We start from the raw sequence: 26091 nt of genomic DNA on the forward strand, positions 1-26091 counted from the left end.
TTTCAAGTGGGTCGATGAGGCTTTGTTGGATGAGGTGGAGGCAATGAAAGAGTTCATATCAGAGACAATGAAAGTTGAGAAGAAGATGCAAATGGAGCTTGAGAAAGAGATATTTGAGAGGATTGAAGATGTAAAAGCTGAATTTAAATTTAGGATGAATAGGATGATAATTGTTTTAGTATTAGGTTGTATGATCATATTTGGTCTAGTTAAGCTAATATGATGACATTGTATGTTGTTTTCTATGTTTGTTTTGTATTAGACAAAATGTTTTTAAGAGATGATGTTATCTTGTTTCAAAATACATTCATGTTCAAAAGGGAAGAGTACATCCTTACATAGTTAATAATAAGGTTCAAAAGATTGGACTTGACCATACTAAGGCAAAACAAGATATGTTCTGAAACAGGTCATAAAACCAAAAAAAAACAGTCCTACTTATGCTAATCCTCCATCCCACATTATTTCTCTTGAGTCTCGAAGACGTTCAAATTGAGTGTCATATTCACTCGCTATCCATGCCAATGCATTTCTCCTAGCAGCTTGACATTGACCTCTCGTAGCTGATATCTTCCACTTCTCCATTATGGTCTGTTCCATCTTTAAAGGCATGTAATAATCTGGTTCTTCTCTAATCTTATCAAGAAATAACCTAGCTATGACTGGGACCTTAAACATCTCACATTCTCCATTAGGCACACAAACATGGGTGTTCGTGTACTTCGTAATCCTCCACATCAACTCATTATGAAGAGACGCAGAATAAACTTTCCATTGACATTTTCCCTTAGCACCAACACACCTAAACCCGATTCTATCTCTATTGTACCTGTATTGCTTCAGATTACAACCTGTTGCCAGTGCATAGTCAGTCACACACTCCTTAAACGCGATTCCATTGTAGAATCTCTGCCCTTTATACATTATACCATCGCCACGAACGATCGGTGTCCCCCCACGCGCGGCACCACCACGACCATTACCCTCAGACTCGTCGTCACTCTCTGGATACACGTTATGACGAATCGATTCCTCCGTTTCTGTAAAATCTGTCGCAAGCTTATCGGTGTGAAATTCATCTCGATCCTCGCCTTCCTCGTCGAACTCCACTCCAATAGGTGGATTAACAACGGGGACTAACGCCATCCCAAGAGCCAAGAGCAAGAGATAACAAAACGATTCGAAGAAAGAAGAATCAATTTAGGGATCTAGGGTTCGTCGATGGAAAGGGAAAAAACGATTTGGGGATTTTTGGGTTTTTTAGGTTAAGTGATCTAATCGGGTTGTAATCGGGTTGTAATCGGGTTGTCAATTGGTTAATAATGGTTTAATTTGGTTATTTTGGTTAATAAGAATTGTCTGTCGGTTAACTAAAACATTAAACCGTGTTAATCGACGTCGATGGGGAAATAGCTGAGAAGGTTAATTTAATTGGGGAAATAGACATAGAAGTATTAATTCGGGGGGAAATAGAAAGAGGATATAAGATGGAAGGGGTTCTATTAGGAGGTCAAAGTTCCAGGGATATTCGGTACGATATGGTAGTTTTGAGGGGTAAATAAGACGTCTTTCGTGTAATTTAACATGATTAATCACATGATCAATACGGAATCATATCACTAATTACTGATTAGGACTTAGGAGCCAACAAACACATAAATTACATAACCATAATATTTTAATTCAAATACATATATACACACTCATATGTGTATATATATTCTCTTCTCAGCTCTCTCATAAGAAGCTTTCTACAGTTCTTCTTCTTCTTCTTCTTCTTCTTCTTCTTCTTCTTCTTCTTCTTCTTCTTCTTCCTCACTCTCGTTGTTGTTGTTTCAATGGCTTCGATTCCGTACAGACTTATGGAGGAGGAGGCCGAATCGTCTCTTTCTTCTTCGAAAGAAGAATCTAGCCCTGTGGACGCCGTACTCTTCGTCGGAATGTCTCTGGTGCTCGGTATAGCTTCAAGGCATTTGCTTCGAGGAACTAGGGTTCCTTACACCGTCGCTCTCCTCGTTATCGGAATCGCTCTTGGATCCCTCGGTTCGATTTCGATGATTCCTAATTCGGTTTTTTTTTTTTAAATTTTTTTTTCAATTTCAATAGTTTGTATTTGAAAATTTCTTGGAAGAAGATCATAGAGTAGTACTGATGAGAAGAGTTGTTTGAATGTTTCAGAATATGGAACTCATCATAACCTTGGCAAGGTCGGCCATGGGATTCGTATTTGTAAGTTGTTAGTTTTGTTGAACAAATAATCAAATATAATACATAGCTTTTGGTTGATTCAATTTGGGAATTTTAAAATCTCTCTTGGTGTTGTTAGGGAATGATATCGATCCAGAGCTTCTTTTGGCTGTGTTTCTTCCTGCTCTTCTTTTCGAGAGTTCGTTTTCAATGGAAGTTCACCAGATCAAGGTTTGCTTTTTCTCCTCCCTAGTTAAGCCTTAAGTTGAAGGGAAATAGATGCTAAATGCTTTTGGTTATTGTAGAGGTGTCTGGGACAGATGGTGCTACTTGCTGGCCCTGGAGTTCTCATTTCAACGTTTTGTCTTGGATCGCTTGTTAAGGTAAGGTATGCTGTAGTCTAAGATTGAGAAGTAGTATTATGTAATAAGAGGTAGTGAAAAGTATGACTATGATGCTATTTGTAGCTTACGTTTCCGTATGACTGGGACTGGAAAACGTCGTTGTTGCTTGGGGGACTTTTGAGTGCTACTGATCCTGTTGCTGTTGTTGCTTTGCTTAAAGAGCTTGGTGCTAGTAAAAAGCTAAGCACTGTTATTGAAGGAGAATCCCTGATGAATGATGGGTAATCAATCACGTTAATCTTTTCTAATCTTCTGTCATAGTCTGCTTAATTTATGCTTATAATTTATGATTTGGAAACAATTTTCAGGACTGCAATTGTGGTTTTCCAGTTATTCTTGAAGATGGTTTTGGGGCATAGTTCTGACTGGAGTTCTATAATCAAATTTTTGGTTAAAGTGGCTCTTGGAGCGTATGTCTTGATCTTTTCCTCTTTTAGTGATATCGAGTTGTTGTGTTCTTGGCATCGTAAATTTATAACGTATGATTCTGTCTGTTTAGTGTAGGCATTGGTCTGGCTTTTGGCATTGCCTCAGTTCTTTGGCTCAGGTTCATATTTAATGACACCATAATAGAGATTACTCTAACGATTGCAGTGAGCTACTTCGCATATTACACTGTACGTCTTTCTGTAGACTTTGAAATACTGTATCAAGATCTTATTTTTGTATACAATTGAGAGTTAGTTACTGTGTGACAGGCTCAAGAGTGGGCTGATGCTTCTGGTGTTTTGACAGTGATGACTTTGGGCATGTAAATCTCAGTCACCTCATTGATTTCTTTTTTCTGTTATCATGTAAGACCCCACTTGTTATAATAATAACTGTTACAGGTTCTATGCTGCATTTGCGAGGACAGCATTTAAAGGTGACAGTCAAAAAAGTTTGCATCACTTCTGGTATTTCTCAATCTTGTGGAATTGGAATTGTTTTGAACTCTGTGAAAAAGGTTGATCTATGTAATACAGTTTTTTTCCGGTAACTTGTGCAGGGAAATGGTCGCGTATATTGCAAATACTTTGATTTTTATCCTAAGGTAAGACTCATCCCATGCTTAGGCCATGCCAACCCTAAGAAATAAGCTTATGGGTAGCAAAAAGCTATTTTACTGCAGTCTACTCTTTAGCCGGTCCTACAGTATTTAAGTTGTTTGTTTCTCATTCTTTTTTGCAGTGGTGTTGTCATTGCTGAAGGCATTCTCGACAGCGATAAGATTGCCTACCAAGGTGTCATTATTTGTTATAAGTTTGCAGTATATTTTTCTAGCTAAAAGTGATGTCTAGTCAGGTCGTATGAACATAGTTCCCGTCAAAATTTTCTACAGCCAATTGCTTATTGAATTTGGGTCCCTAGTCATTGCATTTCTCCACCTCTTATCATAGCTTGCTATTACTGATCAAACCTCTGTATTTGTGGTATCTGGTTCTCGACGGGTCAATTGTTCCTTAGCGTGAATTAGTTTAAAAGGTAACAACCTGGCATCGTTGGTTTGAGAAGTGATGAAATATACACTGTGCTAGGACTGAAACAATGTGTCTTTTCACCAATGAGTTGATTATTCAGTAGCTTTCAGAGATATACTGTCCTGGATTTATCTTTTGTTTTTCCTTCTCTGGAACCATACCCACATAAGTCACACAATATCATTGACCTTCTCGTAAAAATATATCTTGGTTTAACAACTCTTGATAACCCATGTTTTTTACAGGGAATTCATGGGGATTCCTTTTTCTACTATACTTTTACATCCAACTATCGCGATGTGTTGTTGTTGGAGTTCTATTTCCATTGTTATGTCGTGCTGGCTATGGCTTGGATTGGAAAGAAGCCATTATACTCGTATGGTCTGGTTTGAGGGGTGCAGTGGCGCTCGCGCTTTCTTTATCTGTGAAAGTTAGTTTTCAAGAACATTGTCAAGATTGTTCTTCTCTCTCTTGAATTTATGTACGTCGCTTATTCAGCTACATTGATTCAGTGTTGACCTACCGTATTCTCAATTATTTGTTTTAGCAATCAAGCGGAAATTCATTTCTCAGCACAGAGACGGGAACATTGGTAAGTTCTAGAAATAGTATGCCAGGTGTTTTTGACAACCTAAATGAATTATGGAAGAGTATCATGTCTCCATCTTGATAATCTCAGTTGTTTTGCAGTTTATTTTCTTCACAGGTGGAATTGTATTCCTAACTCTGATAGTTAATGGATCCACTACCCAATTTGTTCTACGCCTTCTTCGTATGGATGGTTTACCAGCCACAAAGGTCAAAATCTTTTCACAGACTTCATTTCCACTCTAGTATGGAATCTTGAAATCAATGAATCATGATACTGTCGTTAGGGTACCAAAGAAAGCTGTGGTTATGCCCGTGTCAGTCAGTAATAGCTAGCTCATGATTGGCTCAAAATGCTCAACCCCTTGATTTATTTGAAGTTTCTTCACTTTTCTTGTTGACAGAAACGAATATTGGAATATACAAAGTACGAAATGCTGAATAAGGCCTTGCAAGCATTTCAAAATCTAGGAGACGATGAGGAGCTAGGACCCGCTGACTGGTCTACCGTTCAAAATTATATTTCAAGCCTTAAAGATTCAGAAGGGGAACTAGTTCATCCTCACAATGGTTCTAAAACTGAAAATCTTGACCCTAAGAGTTTAAAGGACATACGTATACGGTTCTTAAATGGTAGTTATGATCATGTACCTTCCAATATGTATTCTTTATTTTAATTGGCAGATTATTGACACTTTGAGAACTGGATGATACAGGTGTCCAATCAGCTTACTGGGAGATGCTTGATGAGGGCAGGATATCTGAAAATACTGCTAATATTCTGATGCAGTCGGTGGATGAGGCATTGGATCGGGTTTCTACAGAGTCTTTATGTGACTGGAAAGGTCTAAAACCGCATGTTAAGTTCCCGAGTTACTACAATTTTCTTCATTCTAAAATTATCCCACGCAAGTTGGTCACATATTTTGCTGTCGAAAGACTGGAATCTGCTTGCTACATTTCCGCTGCATTTCTTCGCGCGCATACAATTGCACAGCAGCAATTGTTTGACTTTTTAGGTATGTGCAATTCAGATTCTGGATCACACTTTGGAAACAATGAATAGAAGAAAATTATATGATTGGACCATCTTTGTTGATCTATTAGAACTTTTGTTTTCAAGTACCACAACTTAGTAAGAACAATACTTTCATCCAACCCGCTTTTGTCTCTGAGTTATCTATTTTCTCTTTACAGGGGAGAGTAATATTGGTTCCATTGTAATCAATGAAAGTAAAAGGGAAGGAGAGGCAGCGAAAGAGTTCTTGGAAAATGTCCGATCTTCACTTCCTCAGGTTGAGAGTCGAGTCACTTATTTTGGGTGATATCTTACTCACGACGAATCCCATATAATCTTTGATTTATTTTTTAGGTTCTCCGTGTTGTGAAAACAAAACAAGTAACACATTCAGTGCTGAATCATTTACTCGATTACATTCAAAACCTTGAGAAGATTGGCTTGTTGGAAGAAAAAGAAATCGCTCATCTTCATGATGCTGTCCAGGTACTAAACGAATCTAATTCCTACAACAAATGGTCCTTTCTCTTTTATCTAATGTTATGTCTCTCTCTCTCCATAGACTGGCTTGAAGAAGCTTTTGAGAAACCCTCCGATGATAAAACTTCCAAAATTAAGCGACATGATCACCTCACATCCGTTATCTGTTGCTCTTCCATCTGCAATATGTGAACCTCTAAAACACTCGAAAAAAGAACCAATGAAGCTGCGTGGTGTCACGCTTTATAAAGAAGGCTCAAAGCCAAATGGAGTCTGGCTTATTTTCGATGGCATTGTTAAGGTAAGACAAAACTTAGTTTTACTTTCAAGTCATAATTCTAAACATCTGTTACCTTCTTCATCACTGAATGTTTTATTATAATCCTACAGTGGAAAAGCAAAAGCTTAAGCAACAATCACTCGCTGCATCCAACTTTTTCTCATGGTAGTACATTGGGACTCTACGAAGTCCTCACCGGGAAGCCATATATGTGCGACATGATTACAGATTCCATGGTTCTTTGTGTTTTTATCGATAGCGAAAAAATTCTCTCAATTCTACAATCAGACTCTACCGTCGATGATTTCCTTTGGCAGGTACGTCTCTATTGGAATCTATAGAAGAAGAGACACTCTCTTGATTGTTCATAACATCAAATTCTTTCACTTATTTGCAGGAAAGTGCATTGGTTCTTCTCAAACTCTTGCGTCCTCAGATATTCGAAAAAGTGGCAGTGCAAGAATTACGAGCACTTGTTTCTGCTGAAAGCTCGAAACTGACGACATATGTATCTGGAGAATCAATTGAAATCAATTATAACAACGTTGGTTTGTTATTAGAAGGATTCGTAAAACCAGTTGGTATCCAAGAAGAGCTTATAGCATCTCCCGCTGCATTACTACCTTTTAACGGGAATCAGAGCTTCCATAATTCATCTGAAGCTTCAGTTGATTAATTGCACATACAGTACAGCAGAATCAAACCCTTTTAAAATCATTAAACCGAATCAAATCAAAACTGTGTTTTTCTTTTTTTTGACCACAGGTATCATGAGAGTGAGTTTCTCGCAACAAGGAACACAATACAGTGTGGAAACAAGGGCAAGAGCAATCGTCGTCAACATTGGAGCATTTGGAGCTGATAGGACTCTACATCGAAGACCATCTTCGTTAACACCACCACGTAGCTCAAGCTCTGATCAGCTTCAGAGATCATTTCGTAAAGAACACAAAGGACTCATGAGCTGGCCTGAAAGTATTTACAAAGCCAAAAAACAACAAGAGATCAACAGAGCAACATTAAGTTTATCTGAACGAGCAATGCAACTCAGCATTTTTGGCAGCATGGTAAGAAAAAGATCACAACTTGAGATTCTTTTAAAGTCGTTATCGGTGACTTCTCGACTAACCTAAAGCTTCTCATATTTGGATATCCTCAATTAGGTTAATCTGTACAGAAGGAGTGCAAGTTTCGGTGGGATATATAATAACAAGTCACAAGATAACTTATCGTACAAGAAACTTCCATTAAACTCAGCTCAAGGTCTCGTATCAGCCAGATCAGAAGGTTCAATTGTGACCAAGAAGCAGCTTGATACACGTAAGTATCCGTGTCAGCTTCCACTGCAAGCGGAAAGCAGCACAAGGCGAACAAGGATGGAAGAATCAAGCGATGATGAAGAAGATGAAGGGATCGTCGTGAGAATCGACTCTCCGAGTAAAATCGTTTTCAGGAACGATCTATGAGCATAGAGATGTTTGTAAACAAAACAAAACAAAAAATGCTAGCTTACTCATTCTTAGTGCAAAAGCAAAAGAATAAAAAGCAAATATATCTTCTTAACGAATCAAGGTTTTTTTCTTTCTGTCTACCACACTTTGGTGAGTATATAACTTCTTTTGTTAAAACAATATCTGCCAATTTTGTAAAGAAAAATAATCATATTCGTTTTTTGTTGTTTACGTAGTCATTTACTCATTTATCTCCTCCCACTTTTTTTGTTCTTTTCTCCTTTTAATTTCTTTGGCTACAAGTCTACAACGGTCCATCTTCTTCTTTACTAAGTGGGGGATAATTTTTCTATCAAACGGGGAAAAGAAAAGGTTGGTTTGGACCCCGACTCCACCACCGATAAGGTAATATTCTATAACTACCCAGCCAAACTTATAATTAATGCCACGGTTCGTGAATTATAATATTCAAGAAAAACATTTGAATTAACTTAGACTATACTTAGCTATGTGAACGTTCAAATGATAATCATATATCCAACCTTTCACATATCTTGGAGATTAGTTGACATTCTGTTATTTTATCACTAAACTAGATTAAGACCCGCGGTACACCGCGAGGCAAAATTATTTATAATTAAAATATTAAAATTATAAATTGTATTTGTTTGTTAAATATGTTATAATTATATAATAATTATTAAATAAACCATATAATACCGCAATAAAAATTATTTTTTATATAAAATATATTTAAATTTAATTACATATGTCTATTCTCTGATACTGACAGTGTTAACAAAATAATGAAATGATGTTTTACCCGTGTAATACCGAATTACTGATATTTTTTAATTTATATAAATATCGATAAAACCTGTCCCGCTATATAACTCCGTCCGGATATATTTTAACTCACACTATATCATCTTAATTTTTAATATTTATTGTGTATCTACGGTATAATATTTATCATATTTAACTTTTAAAAAGTTTTAAATATTTTTCATATTTAAACTTTTAAAAATCTTTAAAATAAAGAACCGGAATAAACCAAATAAAAGTTTTTAAAGTTTGAATGCCTGATAAATCAAGGATCTACTCATTTGTATTCATAATCATTTTGGCAATTGAGAATATCATTAATGTCATAGTTATTTCAATGTGATTTTCCGGAAATTTTGTCTACAAATTCATTTTCCGGAAATTTTGTCTAGATTATTAGCAAAAGAGTATATTTTCGCGGGTCCTATAAAATTTTGGACATCGTTTTATCTACAACCTAAATAAATGGAAGTCCTTAAATTATAAATTATCAAGAGACCCATAAAATACTAAGAGGTCCATATAAAATTGCTAGAGGGACAGAATTAATTGCATTAGTAGCATTAATTGCAAAAATTTTCCTTATTAGTATTTTTGAGCAAAAACTGCTGCAAAAATACTAGTATAGATAATATTGGTGGTTTAACTATTGTTAAACTATAACTTACATTCACTAAATTAAGGTTAATTTGTTACTACTAATTACAGTATATACAAAATTATCACAAAACTTAGCCAAATCAACGATGAGCCACATGCATGCACTGTATCTTAGGCAATAGGCGTATATAAAGACCATTTACCACTTTTCGTTTTTACTTTTTCTTCCTAGTTCTTACTTCTTAGTAGCTCATGCCGACATAAGCATTACGTACGTTATTGTATGTCTATGGCTACCGTTTATTTTAAAATCAACACAAATAATATGGATTTGTGTTATTTGCCTACAAGACAATGAACTTTTATTTTAAAGCTCAATAAATTTTAAAAGGAAATAAAATTCTGATATTTCTTTTAGTTAATGACTTAGATATTTTCTTTCTTTCTGTTCTCTTGTATATGTTGTATTATCATGAGTGGCTTACAGAGTAGACCACTAATGATTTGTATAAAAATCTAAAAGTGGTATTATCAAACTACATATAATACATTGTTGACAAACATAAATAACAATTGAATAAATATCATTTTCTTTGTTTTTTACTTTTTACCCTTTACTTATTAAAATTGCATCTCTTCCTTTTCTTTTTATTCATTGGTTCTTTATTTTCTTTATTCTCATTGTTTTTTTCTTTATTCTTGTTTACTCATCGTACTTTATATAGCTTGTGAATATTCTCTTAATAAATAACAACATGCTTTGCTAATTGAAAAAAAGTATAAAGAGTAAAAAGCTCAAAATGCGAAATCCAAGAATTCAAAATAAGTTTATTTCTATCCACTGGATATTGTACAACATTTTCAAAATTTACCTCGCCTAACTTTCTATACAAAGTTGAAAGTTTATCTCATAGCCAATGATCGCTTTGGCTTTCTAAAACCTCATTTATATTACACATAACAGCCCCAACTAATTACCGATATTACATAGTTTATCCCTTTGTTCTGATTATAGTAATTGTACCCCTCCCTTGTGTTTGGATCTTAGTAAGAGCCACCACGGCTTTTCCGGAGAGGCCCGGTCCATGGCCAGAGACGCATGGTCGAGAGGCAAAGTCTCCTACAGGATGTCGAACCGGTCTAGACGGAGTCATCAAAATTCTTTCGTTGATATCATGTAGGGTTACATCATTTTCTTTACCACCTGGTTTCACCAATCCAAATGGGTACACTAGTTTCGTGATTAGTCTTTTGTTCTTATTACCACAATTGGATGAGGATGGTTCGGTTGGAGTTTTTTCTCGGACATAAATTCTGCCGGAAGAAACAGAAGTGTCGGGAGACTCATAAGCGGTCGATATTGTCTCCTCAAAGTAACCGACCCCACTTTTACGTTCATCTGTATATTTAGTAAAATTTTAATTAAAAGGCTATATTTTACTAAGTTTCTGTAACAAAATTAAATTCATTAATGGTGGAATATAATCAACGTATGGATCAAAAAACAAGTCTACTTTAAGAAAATGTACTGTCATTTGTATGCAAGACCGTCTCAAACTATATAGAAGTTTTGGGACCATAAATATGTAAAAGAACAGTGATGTTTGAACGAAATGATTACCAAAAAAAAAGGCAAATCTTTTTAAAAGTGCAATGCTATTTCATTTATTTTTAAGACAAACAAAATATAAAAATAGTGCCTTCATGCGAATAAGAAAACGTTGGTCAGCTGAATTTAAAACTACTAATTATATCCGACAAGTAAGTTCAAATTATCTTTTTTTCTTAGGTGGGTTCTCAATGACTAATATCTTTAAAATTTATTAACAATAAAACAAAAGTAGATCTCACCTGTGTTAACATGTGGTGTGACAAACTGACTATTCAAACAGCTATAACCCTCATGCAGGCCCCAATCGTTCTGCATATTCAACAATTTAAAATTAAAACAGCTATATTTATATTGTTACCAAATCATTTGGAAATGATAATTGAAGAAAATTTGCAAAAAAAAAATTCAAGAAATTACACAAACCTGCAAATCGTTAACGTTAGGAGATTTTGACGGATCCTCGAACAAGAGACGTCTCCTTTTGCTTCTCTCACCGGACTCGATAAGTGCATCTTCGAGGTAGCCTGTGGAGACGTCAGAATAATCCATATCCGGTGATCGGAAAATGTGTTCCGACGGCGATCCATTCATGAAACTACATGTATCTGCAAACACACATTACACTTTTAAACTTCTCGTTATATAGTAAAACCATTTTTCATTAACATATAACTTGTAAATAAGTACATGCACGTCGATACATATATATATTTACATTACATATATGTATTATATTTACGTGTATATATATATATATATATTTGTATATATACCAAGATTGAAGTCAGGCTTGAAGAGTGATCCAAGGTTATGGTGATCCCAAGTGGGGAGAGAGTAGAGAAGCTCACTCATCTCTTCTTCTTTTCTTTCTTTTTTGTGTGTTTCTTCTCTTTGAATTATTTCTGATTGTTTTGTATAATGAAAGCTTATATGGTTGCCTATTTATCTTGGTGGATCGTGACTAAAGTGAGAATAAACAATAATTTTGGAAAAAGAAAGTTTAAGTAAAAAAAAAGTAGTGGAGAGGTTTAGAAGATGAAGACGAATTTGTACTCAATACAGTCAACGGAAAAAGAAATAAAGCAAAAGAAAATTTGTTGGGTGGATGGATAGTGTTTTTTCTCCTTGACATATGAAAATTTACTAAATTTTTTTTCTTTCTAATTAGCAACAAACATTATACAAATTTGAACTCACAACCATGCATGCCGAAATTGATACAAACTCACTAAGTTACTTAGCTTGTCATCATAATCATATAATTTCAAAATATAGTATATAATATTGGTGAATGGTTTTAATAACATATAATCTCAATTACATCAATATACATACTTCATTTCCCGTATAAATTATAGAGTCCCGCAACTTGAATTAATGGCTTTATAACACCTAGCTTTTTAATTAGAACAAAGATTCGGGTGGTTTAAAACTAAATTAAAATCAATGCATGTTGAATAAATATGTTATCTACCTTAGTAAATTGGAAAAAAAAAAAAAGTCTACCAATATAGTCATTTCAACGTTAATAGTAGAGATGTTCCTTTCTAATCCGTACATATGTTTGAATTTTGTTAGGGTTTGGTTAGATGGGGGACCTTATATAATGCGAAAGGTTATGATATCACATCATGCTGTTATTTACTGTTCCGCTTTAAGCAAATTTAGTAAATAATCTTATAACTTGACTCACTCAAGATTATACTAGAATAAGAAAGATATCACAAGTGAATAGTAGAAATTGTCGGCAAATATTAATTAAACGTAACTGATATATACGTGAGTAAAATGCTATTTACATTTTCGTGAAATCAAATTTTTAATATTAATATTGTGTAAGCCATTTTTTTGTAATGATGTATGTAATGCATTAATTTCTTTATTTATCAAATCACTTTTCGAATTATAACTGTTACAAAATTATTGATATATATAGGACATGTTCATTTCACTGTTTCTGAGTAAGGACGATGATGTTGTGTTTGTTTTATTAACGTTATATTAACGTTAGTTCAGTGGTAAACATCGGTGATACAAACTACCGACAAGAATTTTAACGTTACTGTTATAATGTTTAATATTTCACCATTCATGTCTGATATCAACATCTAGTAAATTAAAAAGAACATACCCATGGTCAATCAAGAATAACAACATTATTAGCTGTAAATTAGATCGTTAATTAAGTCATAAAAGATAAAACCGTAACATTTTGAAAAGAAAAAAAAGTGATGTATCAGTTCAGTAAACTATAGCCCTTAATTTCAAAGGAGAATAATGAGTTTTGTTATATCTAGCTACTTTTTTTTTTTCTATAGTTGAACCAAAAAAGTCATTGTAGAAAAACTCTTTTTGTTTTCTTCGACGTCTAGGAGAAATTTTGTTTATTTGAAAATCATGATTATCTATTGTGCTTCTGATTTGGTTAACAACCGTTCTTCTTTTTTGTATGCTTTTTGTGAGTGTTTTTTCTTCAATTCTTCACAATGGTGGGGTAGTGTCACGTCCTTTCACGTTTACCTTCTTCCATTATTACAATCGATCTCTCCTTTATTTCAAGTTATATTAATTTTATTTTCGATTTGACTTGATCTGATTTGATATATGATAGGATGATGAAATTGTTCGGAATGGCTGCCACTGTTGAAGAAGCTATGTAATCAGTAATCACTATAGAATAAGTTTGGTCGTGTAGTAGTGATCAAATCAGAACATGTCGTGGTGTATACAAACAGTTTAGACGACGTACGATACATTCATCATTACGATATATATATATAGTTTTGATTGAGCTAATGAATAACCATGTTGATTTGCAAGAAAAATCCAACGATAATCGGGAAAACATTGTATATATTGTTTGAAAAAAGAGAGAGAAGAAAAAAACCAATTGAACAAAAGAAAATGTTAGAAGAAAGTAGAGAAGCACGAGACAAACTAACTATCTATACTAGTATTTTTGGAGCAATTTTTGCTCAAAAATATGTTTATGGAAACATTTACCATTAAATATCATTTAATGTTTATATTCATATCCAAACAAGTTTAGTTAATTCTCTCTACTATCCTTGAATTAAAATATTTTAAAAATTCATATATATAATATTCTATAATTAATATAGATATTTAGAAGATTTATTCCATATTAAAAAAATTATTCTCCTATTATTATTTTTTTTGATTTTAAAATGTAAATGTAGTGAATCATCATATAAGAAATAAAGTTAATAAAAATGTGTATTTTTCCTGCATATATTGTGATTAAAATTTTTTAAAACAAATATATATAACCCAATTAATATAAAAGTGTGTGTTCAACAGACATACATAGTAAATTTACCGTATATAGTAAATTATAAAATTTTAAGAAATTTATAATTTATAATTGATATATTTAAACTTAATAAAAAGTTTAAAGTTATGAATATTTAAACATATTAAATTTTCAAAATAACATAAACGAGTTATATTACATGATAGGTTATATAACATTACATGATTGAATTGATAATACTAAAAAATAAAATATCATTAATATGATACTTCGATACGGGTTAAATCCTTATTTTACTATTTTAACAACACCAATATAAAATATATCGAATCAAATTGATTTAATTAAGATTGTATTAAACAAAAATTGTTGTGCGGTATACCATAAATTATATACTAAATCACTTAAATTAACAAAATAGTACATAGCAAAATTAGTATTAAAATAGTATATTAACAAAAATAATCAAAAAAAAATTTGCCCCGCGGTATACCGCGGGTCATAATCTAGTTTGAAACTAGTATACAAATAGTGATGAAACAAACTATAGTGCGTTTAATGTTGTGATTGAGTGTATTAATCACAATGTCAATTTATATAAGTTTAATGTCTGTGATTAAGTGAGTGGTATAATAGACACATATGTAATCTTTTTTCGTGATTTTTTTTTTTTTGTCAGTGTACGTATATTTACTTTTGTCGATCTATTACTACTACAGTAGTGTTCTTTTTTTTTTCTTCTAGACATGTTTGTTTGTTTGTTTTTTCTCGGAGTAGGAAACCTTTTTTTTCTTTTTTAATGGGCCCAAATGTAGGCACGCTTGTGGGGCCCAATTAGAAAAGACGAAAAAAAATTGCGCCGGTATTATTCGCGGGACCCACATTCTGTATGTTTGGTCGCCTCTAAATTTATTAAAATAAATAAAGTATTTATTTTACGATAGCACTTCGCCGGTTGCTTCAATTTTTGTATGCTTTAGTTGTTTTGGATGGGTCTGGGCCTTTATCTCCTTTATCTTTAAAAAGATGTGTCGGCCCAATTAATTAAAGCCCATGTTTGAGATTAACATAATTTAACTTTATGCTGACCAAAAATAATTTAAAAGTTTCATTCTCGGATCTAGGGCTGGGCAAAATAACCGATAACCAAATAACCGACCGAAACCGAACCGAAAAAAACCAAACCGAACCGAACCGAAATTCTTCAAATACCCGAATGGTTAGTAAAAATCTATATCCAAACTAACTGAAACCGAACCGAACCGAACCGACAATTAAATGGTTAACCGAAATATCCGAAAACCTAGAAGATATCAAATATTATATACTTAATATTATGCAAAACTATAAAATAAACTTAAAATATAAATTATTTCTAGATTCAAAACAATTAAATATTTTAAATAATCAATATATGTAAATGTTATTATTTTGAATTTACAAAGTTAAATACTATTTTGTAAAATTGAATCCATATTTTTCCCTTTTTTGTATTTTTGTTATTGTATATTTGGTTAATTTTGGTTATATTCGGTTAGTTTTGGTTATATTTGGTTTATTTGGTTAATGTTAATATAATTTATGTTAGTTATGGTTATTTATTTAAATAACCAAACCGAAACCGAACCGAAAGAAACCGAACCGAACCGAACCGAAATTTCAAAAATATCCAAATGGTTACTATATTACTATATCCAAAATAACCGAAACCGAATACAACCGAACCGAAACCGAATGGTTAACCGAATGCCCAGGCCTACTCGGATCAACAAAAACAAATCCCTAAAAAATTTCGTGTCGTCTTCTTCTTCTTCTTCTTCATCTGGCGGCCTCTCTAATTTCTTCAAACTTTGAAACTTTAAAATGAAATTCTGATCGTAGTACTCTCTTTTACAAGGTTTCGTTCATTTCAAACAAGCTTCCCTAATCATGGTACACAGTACACTTAGTGTTCTTGTTTTAGATTCGACCGTTATTATATCTGAGTCAATATGTAGTATATATTTTTGGCAATATATAATTCTCAGTCTGAATCGGAGAAGCCGATCTTCACGGAGAAATAACTCGAACGGAAGAAAAAAGAACGAAGACAAGGTTTCACTTTCTTTCTTTTCCCGCAAGAATCTGATTTTTAAGGGTTTCGTTTGGTATCATTTGAATCTGATTTTTTTTTTTTTTCATTCATGAATGTGTTCTTTATAGTGACAAGAAAAAGTTATCTCCACTCATGGCTAAATAATAGAGTCCTGCTGCTGTTGAAAAATCGTAAGTGTCTAAGAAGATTTAGTGAATAACCAAACAATACTGATTTGTTTCCAATGTTTTGATTATAAATTTATAATAATAATCTCTGTCGTGGTTTTGGTTAGGTGGTATGAATGGTGGGAGCAATCTAGCTTTTTCAAGGCTCATGCTAAGAGTTCCAAACCAGCTTTTTTTTTTTTTTTTTTTTTTTTTATTGTAATAAGCACCCTACTTTTTCACAATCTTGACCTTTTAAGACTAGCCTAGACTCTAGAGTACTCTACAGAGAGTTGTTTAGTTTTTTTTTTGATTCTAATATACACGCCATTCTTGCAGATGCTGCTCCTCCAAACGTTACTAGAATCTTGCATACTGGAAACATACTGACATCAGCCATGCATAGAGGTTTCTTTGGTCATAAGATTCTTCTTATGTTGCCTTTCTTCTGAAAAAGGATCAGACTTATACAATTATTCGTTGGAAGAGAATGTCTGGTCAGTGCCGGTCCAGCAACATTGGAGGCCCAATACGATAAAAATTGTACTTTAAAAATGGGGCCTTATAATATTTTCTTTTAAATTGTTTTTCTCAATAAGTCTAATGTAATTTTTTAAATGAGGCTTCAACTCAAACCAATTTTTAAAATGAGGCCTCAACTAAAAGCAAATTTTTAAAATTGGGCCTTTTAAAAGAAACTAACTCTTAAATTGAGGCCTTCTAATTAAAAACAAAAAAACAAAAAATCCTTACAAAATGGGCTTCAAAAAATTGAGACCAGATACCTATGTATCATAGGAATGTGTCAAGGGCCGGGCCTGTGTCTGGTAAATGCTTTGTGGGTTCCCGCTACTGACCATGCTGGTATAGCTACACAGGTCTGCAATTAGTATACTTGTTTGTAAAATGTATTCTTCCTAGCTCCTATAGTTTATGTTGGGATATATGTGAAACTGGTGGTCATAACTAGTATTATAACTCTTGTTGACTAAAATGTAGGTGGTGGTTGAGAAAGATATCATGTCTATAAGAGGATTGAGTAGACATGACCTGGGCCGTGAAGAATTCGTAAAGCAAGTGAGTTAAAAAACTTCTTATGCACTGAGGAAGTGGAAGAACCAGTCTGGTGATACAATCATGCATGTCACAACAACGGCGTTTAGGTGCTTCACTTGATTGGTCTCGTGAGGTAAAAATTCAGTGATCTTCTGTACCTTCTTCACATGTTATTGATGAGTTATCTGTACACAAGTGTTTTCTATCTTTGAATTTGTAGTGCTTTGCAATGGATGGGCAAAGATCAAAAGCTGTCACCGAGGCTTTTGTACGGTTATACTAAAAGGAAGGGCTTATCTATAGGTATATGTTTCAAATCTTCAATAAGCTACACGACTCTTGGTGTAGAGAGGAAAACACTAACCTGAAGGCAAAACTGTTAATTCTGCAGAGATAATAGGAAAGTTTGCTGTACATCCATTTATTAGTGGATGGAAGTTACCAATCATCTGTTAATCAAAGACTATGGACCTAAGGGCTTTATATTTTAGTGTATATTGGGCCGATACATTTTTTTGAAGATAAAGGATGAAGCCATTAATCCATAAGGTCGAAGCTGAAAAAATAAGAAAAAAGATTGAGGAATTAGAGAAGTAAGTTTTCAACCCATAAGAACATAGTAGTCCGATCATTTGTCTTCTTCAAACAAACTACTCTGTTTTGTTTTTGATCAGAAAAAATGAAGAAGTTGATCAGCGGGAGTGTGTGTATGAAGAGAACGTCCCTGCGAACATAAAGGAATAGAACATGACTATAAAGGATAACTGAAACACAAGTGTGTGATGAAAGATTCTTCAAGCACTCGACTTTTTCAACAATATTGATTTAGAGACCCTTCAAAGGATAACTGAAACACAAGTGTGTGATGAAAGATAGAAATTTTATACATAAAATAGAAATTTTATTTCATTAATTTATTTAGTTCAAATACATAATAAATCACCATTCATCAGCAAATATCAAATCACAAAACTTTATAAAAACCAAAAAATAATCGAAGCAGCATGAAAGATAAAAGACGGTCCAAATTAAATGGATCTTTAATTAAGGACAAAAACAAATAATAGTATTAGTTTACAGTAATAATCTGATCAGCAAATTGTGTTCTTGCTTGTCTTCTTAGTCTCCAACAGCTTCTTCCAGTAGGACGTGACTTCTCTCTGCATCTCCTCTGGCGTCTTCTTAACATTTCCGTTAGCCATTTTCGCATGAACTCTCGCCGGAAGCGTATCGAGCTCGTGGAGAACCTTCTCGAAATCGGCCACAAGTCTCTCGGCTAAGGTTCGAGAGAAATCTTCTCGGATCACAACTCGGAGCACGGTGACGTGCTGCGCGTCCGCGGGCATCGTGTATGCCGGAACGATCCAGCCGAAGCGGCGGAGCGTTTCGGCCACCTCGAACTCGTTGTGGCGGCTACTGTCTTTGAGAGAAAACGCCACTAACGGAACACCGTTTTCTTTGGATACGATTTTGAAACGTCCCGTTTTCTCCAATCCTTGTCTTAACACCATCATGTTTTCACGACAATTATCCATCACATTGCGATATCCCTAGACCAAACACACACACAACGTTTAGTTCGAATAGTAGTTTTGAATTTTCTAAGTCAAAGAAGTATATATAGTAACAACTTGAATATATAGTACGTGATGTTTATTGAGTTATTGTTTAGTTACCTCGAATCCAAGACGAATGAGCTGGTAGTACTGAGCAATCACTTGACTTGAACCTGGTTTATACAAGCATTTATTAACATCTTTAATCTATAAGAATTATATAACTCTATCGAAAATTATATATTTGTGGTAATGTGTACCTTTGGAGAAGTTGAGTGTAAAGGTGGGTTGATCAGCGCCAAGATAATTGATATGGAAGATAAGTTCATCAGGCAAATCGGTTTTGGTTCTCCAGACAACCCAACCGATACCGGCGTAAACCAAACCATATTTGTGACCACTCACATTGATGCTCTTAACCAACGGTAGGCGGAAATCCCACTCCAGCTCCGGGTACAAGAACGGTGCGATAAACCCACCACTCGCTGCGTCCACGTGGATTGGCGTGTCCCATCTGCAAATTGCGAACGTTAGACCGGTCTCGGACCGGTTAAAATTCGATAATTAGCTTGTTTATCGGTTTGGTTTAATTACCCGGTCTGCTTGTTTTTCTCGACAAGAAGGTCGTTGAGGAGCTTTACGTCTTCGAATTCACCGGTTAGAGTCGAACCGAGGATGGCCGCAACGCAGATTGTGTTTTCGTCTACCATTTCGACCGCCTTTTCAGGGTCCATCACGTAATAGTCCTCTCTCAGATGTACTTCCTTGAGCTCCACTTCGAAATACCTTGCGAATTTCTCCCAGCAAACCTGTATTAAACCGAAAAATGAGTCAAACCGGAGAAACTCCTAAACCTGATTGATATCTCCAATTTTGATTTGGTTTACCTGGACATTGGCTCCGGTTACAATGTTGGGCTTATCATAAGGAAGCCCTTGGGCCTTACGCTTATTCTGCCACTGTCTCTTAAAAGCCAAACCGGCCAACATAATCGCCTCGGACGATCCCACGGTTCCGACACCAACGGCTGCTTCACCGTCACCGAGCGGCGCGTTGAAGAGACGCGCGATCATGTTGACACATCGGTTCTGAAGCTCAGTGGTGACAGGGTACTCGTCCATGTCGACGTAGTTCTTGTTGATGGACTCCATCATGAGCTTGTCACACTCTGGCTCCATCCATGTGGTCACAAATGAAGCTAGGTTAAGCCTCGGGTTACCGTCGAGCATTAGCTCATCGTTGATGATTTGGTACGCTGCTTCCTTTGGGATTGAGTTCTCAGGCATCTCAAATCTGATGATGACCATACATTAAGTTAAAACTACGAAATAGTATATTCATATATTATATAACATGATAATATCATACAAAAAAAAAATTATGTTGCAACTTGTTACCGTGGAAGAGAGTTGCGGACGTAACGAGAAGCAAAAGTTGAGTGGATTGAGACATCCGATTCAGAAGCTGTCTTAGACAAAACCATCTTTTCTGAATTCACTCGAATGCTTAGAAACTTTGATTTTTGGTTTTGAAATGAACAAGAGGAAGTAATGTTTTTGTTTGTAGTTGACGAATGTTGTGTGAAATTAGAAGAAGAGGAGCAAATGTTATTTATAGTAGTAACATAGAATGGTTTGGCTTCGTTTCGTGTTTGCAACGTGAAAGGAAGCATCGCTAGTCTTTATTTATGTGCTCCTTTTTCTAACGTTTCCTATCAATGACTTTTCCTTGTAATGATAGTAAGACCAATGAATTAATATTTTTAACAATTAATTAATTTAAATGAACCTTTTCTCTCTTAAAAGAAAATACTTTTAAAATACAAATACTTTTACAAAACAAATTTTATATCGACGACTACGAATTCAACTTTCATTTTTGTATTGAAATTTTAGTAGTTATAATAATTCATAAATTAGTGTATTCTTCACAACTCTTGCGTAAAGTTTGTAAACATAACCCTTGGCTTGGTGCGATGAGTAATAAAATCATGTAATTTGATAAATTTTTGCACTTTCAGGTGAATATTACAAACGCATAAAATGTGACCAGATTATATGGTTTTCGTGATCCTTTTTTTCTTTTTTTTTTTTGCTATTAGTGTAGTTTAATATAGACCGTAAATAAGTTAGAGACCAAATTCGAACTTTATATTGGTATCAATACTAAAGGACATTGACTATTTGTTGTAAGATCTATTGACTTTTTGTTGTAAGATGTCGTATAATTATTATTGCCATCTCTGAAGTAAAAAGATTCAAATAACATCAAACCCATATAGACTGACCTAAACAAATAAAGTTAGGCGATGCATCAAACCTCCCACATGTTTAGACTAGCTTTAGACTAGCCCTAGCTTAGGTTAATTATGTTGAAGACTACTCCAACCTTAACCATTGTTTCTAGATTATCTTTCCCATGAAAAACTAACTTTAGACTAGCCCTAGCTAGCTTGGGTTAATTACAAACATGCAATCGTCTTTTTGACAAAAAAAAATATCTTATTTTTTTCTTTTTTTGGTGTATACGTGTATTAATTTTGTTAATTACAATAGTTTTGTTATATTAATTTTGTTGTCTCGTGCAATTGATTAATGAGAAAATAACAAAATTTGTGAATATGGTGGGCATACGTAATTAAAAGGGAGTGAATGGGACATAACTGGTATATCATGAAAAAGGAATAATAAAAGTCGCGAACCCATCAAACATCAGTCACTCTCAAATAAAACGCCTTGGTCAATGGGAACCGGCTAATGTAGACGCCATTCGGCGAATAAGGTTATACCGGCAATTACGTGTTACCGCCACCGGTTTACTTCTCTTAAGTTCTTCTGACCTTCCTTAATTAATGCAACGCAGAATTTTGAAATGGCCAATTAAAACATGCTCTGTTCGGTTTTGTGTTTACTAGTCAACTATTAGCGACCGAATCTTTTCTATTTTCTTTTTTTTTTTTTTTTGAATGAAAAATCTTTTCTATTTTCAACGAAAACGATAAATTTTGACGATCAAAACTATTCGTTTCATATTCAATAAACCACAAATTAGTTTTATACAAAAAGAATTCGATAATCCAAATGTTAGAACGTTGCTGTTGTCATCACTAATCGCTGATTAGGTAAAGCAAACAACAAGACATATTATTAGTTTTACACCTGAAAACATATCATTTCCAGTTTTCAAAATTCATTTGTTCGTTTCTCCTTGTTCTTTTTGTAAATAATTTTTTTAATAATAAAATTTAACATTCTATTAATATATATATATATATATATATATATATATATATATATATATATATATATTTTGTTGGTTATTGTCATAATACACTCAAATTGCATTGGTTCCTTAATTTTTTTATATTACAAAGAGAGTAATTTTAATTACAAAAGTCAAAAAATATTACACGACTAGGACGTTAGAAAATATATCTGTTATTCAATTTTTTGGAGGTTTTAGACTGGCCTAACAAAGACAATTAAGAAACCCACTATTATTAAAGCCCAATATATCAAATCACATTTGTGAATAATTTAAAACGCATTCACACTCTTTATTTTTTGTTTATTTGGTTTTATATTCCTTTTATTTTGTAATAAAATACAAAGAATGTGGTTCTGTGGTGACTGTCACTGACCACTCACTGACTCACACCACAACTTTGGTGAGTGCGAGAATCATTTTTGAATGTATTCTTCGTGGAGAAGCATAAATCAACTTGCGTGAAGATTGTCATGTTCAAACAAAGTAAAAAAGATGGGTTCCATTGATGAAGAAGTGTCATTGCTAGAAGCTGAAGAATCTCTCATACAGGTTCAACCTCATAGGTCTATCTAATTTTGATTATCTATTTACGTTTTTGTTAAATTTTTAATTGAATTAATTCATAGATTTATATTTTTTTCCTCTAGAGTCTAGATATATGTAAATTTGCTCAAATTGATAAGTATCTCTTCAGTTTAATAATTTTCTTAGTCCCTTGAAATGCTTCAAACTAAAGTAAGCTTTGATAGATCTCTCGTTTTTTTTTTTCAACAGGAAGAATTGAAATTGTATGCTGAAGATGGTTCAATAGATATTTATGGAAACCCACCATTGAAGCAGAAAACAGGAAACTGGAAAGCTTGTCCATTCATTTTTGGTAAAATTTTTGTTTTATTTTACTTGTACGTATTCTCTCTCATGTTCTGTTTTTAATCTCCAAAACTTGGTATTTATGCTTTGGTGCAGCCAATGAATGTTGCGAACGGTTGGCTTATTATGGCATTGCCAAGAATCTAATCACTTACTTCACAAATGAATTGCATGAGACCAATGTTGCTGCGGCTAGACACGTCATGACATGGCAAGGGACATGTTACATCACTCCTCTTATTGGAGCTTTAATAGCTGATGCTTATTGGGGAAGATATTGGACTATTGCTTGTTTCTCTGCCATTTATTTCACCGTACGCTTTAGCTATACGTTTACTATATTAGCTACCCAAGTCTCACTCACTAATCAAGTCTTTCTGGTTATGTTCTTTGCTTGATGTTCTGTATTTTTGACTTGGTTTTTAGGGAATGGTTGCATTGACACTCTCAGCTTCAGTTCCGGGTCTTAAGCCAGCTGAATGTATTGGCTCTCTTTGTCCACCAGCAACAACGGTCCAGTCCACCGTTTTATTTTCAGGGCTTTACCTTATCGCTCTTGGAACAGGAGGAATCAAACCATGTGTCTCATCCTTTGGTGCTGATCAGTTTGACAAGACTGATCCAAGCGAACGAGTCAGAAAAGCTTCGTTCTTTAACTGGTTTTACTTCACCATCAACGTTGGTGCGTTTGTTTCATCTACTGTTCTAGTTTGGGTTCAAGAGAATTGTGGATGGGAATTAGGATTCTTGATACCAACCGTGTTCATGGGACTTGCTACCATAAGTTTCTTCTTTGGCACGCCACTTTATAGATTTCAGAAACCTAAAGGTAGCCCGATTACTAGAGTCTGCCAAGTTCTTGTTGCTGCATACCGTAACTTTAATCTCAAGTTCTCTGAAGAGTACCACACACATTTATTTGAAACATGGGATATGAACTCTTCAAATACTGGAGACTGCAAGATAGAGCACACGGACGGTTACAAGAAAATATTTTTTCCCTCTCATTTCTTATTTTTGAATTGAGCATTAGACTTTATATCTAACCTTTTCATATCAATGTGCAGGTTTCTTGACAAAGCCGCAATTATATCCGAAGGAGAAGCCAAATCTGATCCATGGAAGCTCTGTACCGTAACTCAAGTCGAAGAAGTTAAGATTCTGTTACGTTTGTTCCCCATTTGGGCCTCAGGAATCATCTTCTCAGTCCTTCATTCACAGATTTACACTCTCTTTGTTCAACAAGGACGGTCCATGAAACGAACCATCGGCTCATTTGAGATCCCTCCAGCTACTCTCGGGATGTTTGACACTGCGAGTGTTCTCATATCTGTCCCAATCTATGACCGCCTCATTGTTCCCTTTGTGAGACGGTTCACAGGCTTAGCTAAAGGATTCACCGAGCTACAACGGATGGGGATTGGACTTTTTGTCTCTGTCTTGAGCTTGACATTTGCAGCTATCGTTGAGACGGTTCGGTTACAGTTAGCCCGAGATCTTGATCTAGTGGAGAGTGGAGACACTGTTCCGTTAACCATCTTTTGGCAAATCCCTCAGTACTTCCTTATGGGAACAGCTGGAGTTTTCTTCTTTGTTGGGCGAATTGAGTTTTTCTATGAGCAGTCTCCAGATTCTATGAGAAGCTTGTGTAGTGCTTGGGCTCTTCTCACTACCACATTAGGAAACTACTTGAGCTCTATGATCATTACGGTTGTGGCGTATTTGAGCGGCAAAGATTGTTGGATTCCTTCAGACAACATTAACAATGGTCATCTTGACTACTTCTTCTGGCTTTTGGTCTGTCTTGGATTTGTTAACATACCGGTTTTTGTCTTCTTCTCTGTGAAATACACTCACAAAAAGGTTTGATCTCTTTTTCTTTTTTTTTTTTCTGCTTAAGATATCTATTGTCATGGAGGCTCTTGTGTGTACTTTCAAAATTTGTAGTGTGTCGCAAATTGAAAGTTATAGGTATTTGTGGTACAAACTGAAAGTTATGGCCCTCTGTTTTGGCTGTAGATTTTGTTCTTAGTTTTGAGTCTTTTGACTAATTTGAGCCATAGACAACTCAATCTAAAATTCAATCATAAAGGTTATAATTAGATAAATCTTATTATCTTTTTTCTTTTCATTATAGATATTTGATTTAATTTTATATCAGTTGATTATTATGAATCCCCTTTATAATAAAAGGGAAGTACACAACATTGTTTTGGTAGACTTTATAATTTTAATATATGGTTATAAATAATTATAAATAGGTTATATATGAATCCATATATTAATTGGTTAGAAGTTGATAGTTCATGTATTAATGGTAACAAATAAAGCCTTAATTGTAACGGAAAATCTTAAACGGGATATTCCAAATTGATAATTCATGGATATTCCAAACTTTATTTTCCGAAGAACATGTTGTTTCCAAAGATCTACAATCACAATATTATCAATTTATTTTCCTGAGATTTTATTGATAAACCATAACGTTAACCAAGTTATTAAAGGGGATAAAAATATACTCTCAATCATAAAAAGAAAGTACACAACTTTTTTTTGTATAATAAAACGGAAATATAATTTTTATAAGTTAAATAGATAATATATTAAATATAGGTTGGTTACAAAAAAAAAAAGTTATAGATTGAATTACGGGTCAATTAGTCTATTAGTACATTTTATGAATATAACATCTACTTTTCTATAAATATATGAGCAAAACATACATAGTTAAGTACTAAACAACTAAAATTAAACTTTTAAATTATTAGATAAAATAACTAACTGATTCTTTTATAAATAACAAGATTTATTTTAATTTGGTTTGAGTTTAAAGTGTGACCAAAATAAAATATTTTAATTTGAGACCGACAACCCAGTCCGACCTACCGGTTCACGGGTTTTTAGCGGGTTTTATTTGTTAGG

At 34.1% G+C, this 26091-nt stretch overlaps 4 protein-coding genes across 11 annotated transcripts; 2 read left to right on the plus strand and 2 right to left on the minus strand.

Annotated features, from left to right (window-relative positions):
* The first annotated feature begins 1662 nt into the window (after positions 1-1662).
* On the plus strand, positions 1663-7984 carry LOC104779538 (sodium/hydrogen exchanger 7). 7 transcript variants are annotated; one of them, XR_015596386.1, is made up of 23 exons: positions 1663-2043; positions 2179-2229; positions 2327-2418; positions 2493-2570; positions 2655-2812; positions 2900-3001; positions 3091-3208; positions 3290-3342; positions 3422-3487; positions 3580-3624; positions 3762-3814; positions 4297-4481; positions 4599-4643; positions 4742-4849; positions 5044-5272; positions 5356-5658; positions 5837-5934; positions 6012-6143; positions 6220-6438; positions 6528-6734; positions 6815-7084; positions 7183-7484; positions 7581-7984. XR_015596386.1 is itself a non-coding variant. In XM_087509711.1 (23 exons), the coding sequence occupies exons 1-23, from the start codon at positions 1839-1841 to the stop codon at positions 7881-7883; spliced, it is 3423 nt and encodes a 1140-aa protein (XP_087365837.1). In that variant the 5' UTR covers positions 1687-1838; the 3' UTR covers positions 7884-7984. The 7 variants fall into 7 exon arrangements, 1 of the variants encoding a protein (XP_087365837.1); XR_015596388.1 differs by having other exon boundaries at positions 1667-2043; positions 2493-2575; XR_015596387.1 differs by having other exon boundaries at positions 1687-2043; positions 6815-7104.
* Positions 7985-10107: 2123 nt separating this feature from the next.
* LOC104779539 (uncharacterized) lies at positions 10108-11965 on the minus strand. The gene is made up of 4 exons (XM_010503906.3): positions 11679-11965; positions 11329-11510; positions 11145-11214; positions 10108-10692 (listed from the first exon to the last, which is right to left on the minus strand). The coding sequence occupies exons 1-4, from the start codon at positions 11755-11757 to the stop codon at positions 10286-10288; spliced, it is 738 nt and encodes a 245-aa protein (XP_010502208.1). The 5' UTR covers positions 11758-11965; the 3' UTR covers positions 10108-10285.
* A 6390-nt stretch (positions 11966-18355) lies between these two features.
* LOC104779541 (glutamate decarboxylase 4) lies at positions 18356-20530 on the minus strand. The gene is made up of 6 exons (XM_010503907.3): positions 20430-20530; positions 19920-20325; positions 19627-19841; positions 19293-19546; positions 19153-19205; positions 18356-19026 (listed from the first exon to the last, which is right to left on the minus strand). The coding sequence occupies exons 1-6, from the start codon at positions 20513-20515 to the stop codon at positions 18568-18570; spliced, it is 1473 nt and encodes a 490-aa protein (XP_010502209.1). The 5' UTR covers positions 20516-20530; the 3' UTR covers positions 18356-18567.
* A 2116-nt stretch (positions 20531-22646) lies between these two features.
* LOC104779542 (protein NRT1/ PTR FAMILY 8.4) lies at positions 22647-25277 on the plus strand. 2 transcript variants are annotated; one of them, XM_019244442.2, is made up of 6 exons: positions 22664-22848; positions 23074-23176; positions 23266-23483; positions 23596-24070; positions 24225-24298; positions 24391-25271. In XM_019244442.2, exons 1-6 carry the CDS (start codon positions 22792-22794, stop codon positions 25036-25038), a joined length of 1575 nt encoding a protein of 524 aa, XP_019099987.2. In that variant the 5' UTR covers positions 22664-22791; the 3' UTR covers positions 25039-25271. The 2 variants fall into 2 exon arrangements, with proteins under 2 accessions (XP_087365838.1, XP_019099987.2); XM_087509712.1 differs by having other exon boundaries at positions 22647-22848; positions 23596-24148; positions 24237-25277.
* The last annotated feature ends 814 nt before the right edge of the window (positions 25278-26091 follow it).

Source organism: Camelina sativa, chromosome 4, assembly GCF_030686135.1.
Source record: "Camelina sativa cultivar CO46 ecotype springtype chromosome 4, ASM3068613v1".
Taxonomy (NCBI): domain Eukaryota; kingdom Viridiplantae; phylum Streptophyta; class Magnoliopsida; order Brassicales; family Brassicaceae; genus Camelina; species Camelina sativa.

Coding starts and splice junctions, on each gene's coding strand:
- LOC104779541 (XM_010503907.3), bottom strand. CDS start 20,515: ATGGTTTTGTCTAAGACAGCTTCTGAATCGGATGTCTCAATCCACTCA. Junction 19,547..19,626: donor GAGAAAAACAAGCAGACCGG/GTAATTAAACCA, acceptor CGCAATTTGCAG/ATGGGACACGCCAATCCACG. Junction 19,206..19,292: donor TACACTCAACTTCTCCAAAG/GTACACATTACC, acceptor TGTATAAACCAG/GTTCAAGTCAAGTGATTGCT.
- LOC104779538 (XM_087509711.1), top strand. CDS start 1,839: ATGGCTTCGATTCCGTACAGACTTATGGAGGAGGAGGCCGAATCGTCT. Junction 6,439..6,527: donor TTTTCGATGGCATTGTTAAG/GTAAGACAAAAC, acceptor ATAATCCTACAG/TGGAAAAGCAAAAGCTTAAG. Junction 7,083..7,179: donor CCATAATTCATCTGAAGCTT/CAGTTGATTAAT, acceptor TTTTTTTGACCA/CAGGTATCATGAGAGTGAGT.
- LOC104779539 (XM_010503906.3), bottom strand. CDS start 11,757: ATGAGTGAGCTTCTCTACTCTCTCCCCACTTGGGATCACCATAACCTT. Junction 11,215..11,328: donor CTAACGTTAACGATTTGCAG/GTTTGTGTAATT, acceptor TTGAATATGCAG/AACGATTGGGGCCTGCATGA. Junction 10,693..11,144: donor CACACCACATGTTAACACAG/GTGAGATCTACT, acceptor CTAAATATACAG/ATGAACGTAAAAGTGGGGTC.
- LOC104779542 (XM_019244442.2), top strand. CDS start 22,792: ATGGGTTCCATTGATGAAGAAGTGTCATTGCTAGAAGCTGAAGAATCT. Junction 23,177..23,265: donor AGCTTGTCCATTCATTTTTG/GTAAAATTTTTG, acceptor GCTTTGGTGCAG/CCAATGAATGTTGCGAACGG. Junction 23,484..23,595: donor TCTCTGCCATTTATTTCACC/GTACGCTTTAGC, acceptor CTTGGTTTTTAG/GGAATGGTTGCATTGACACT.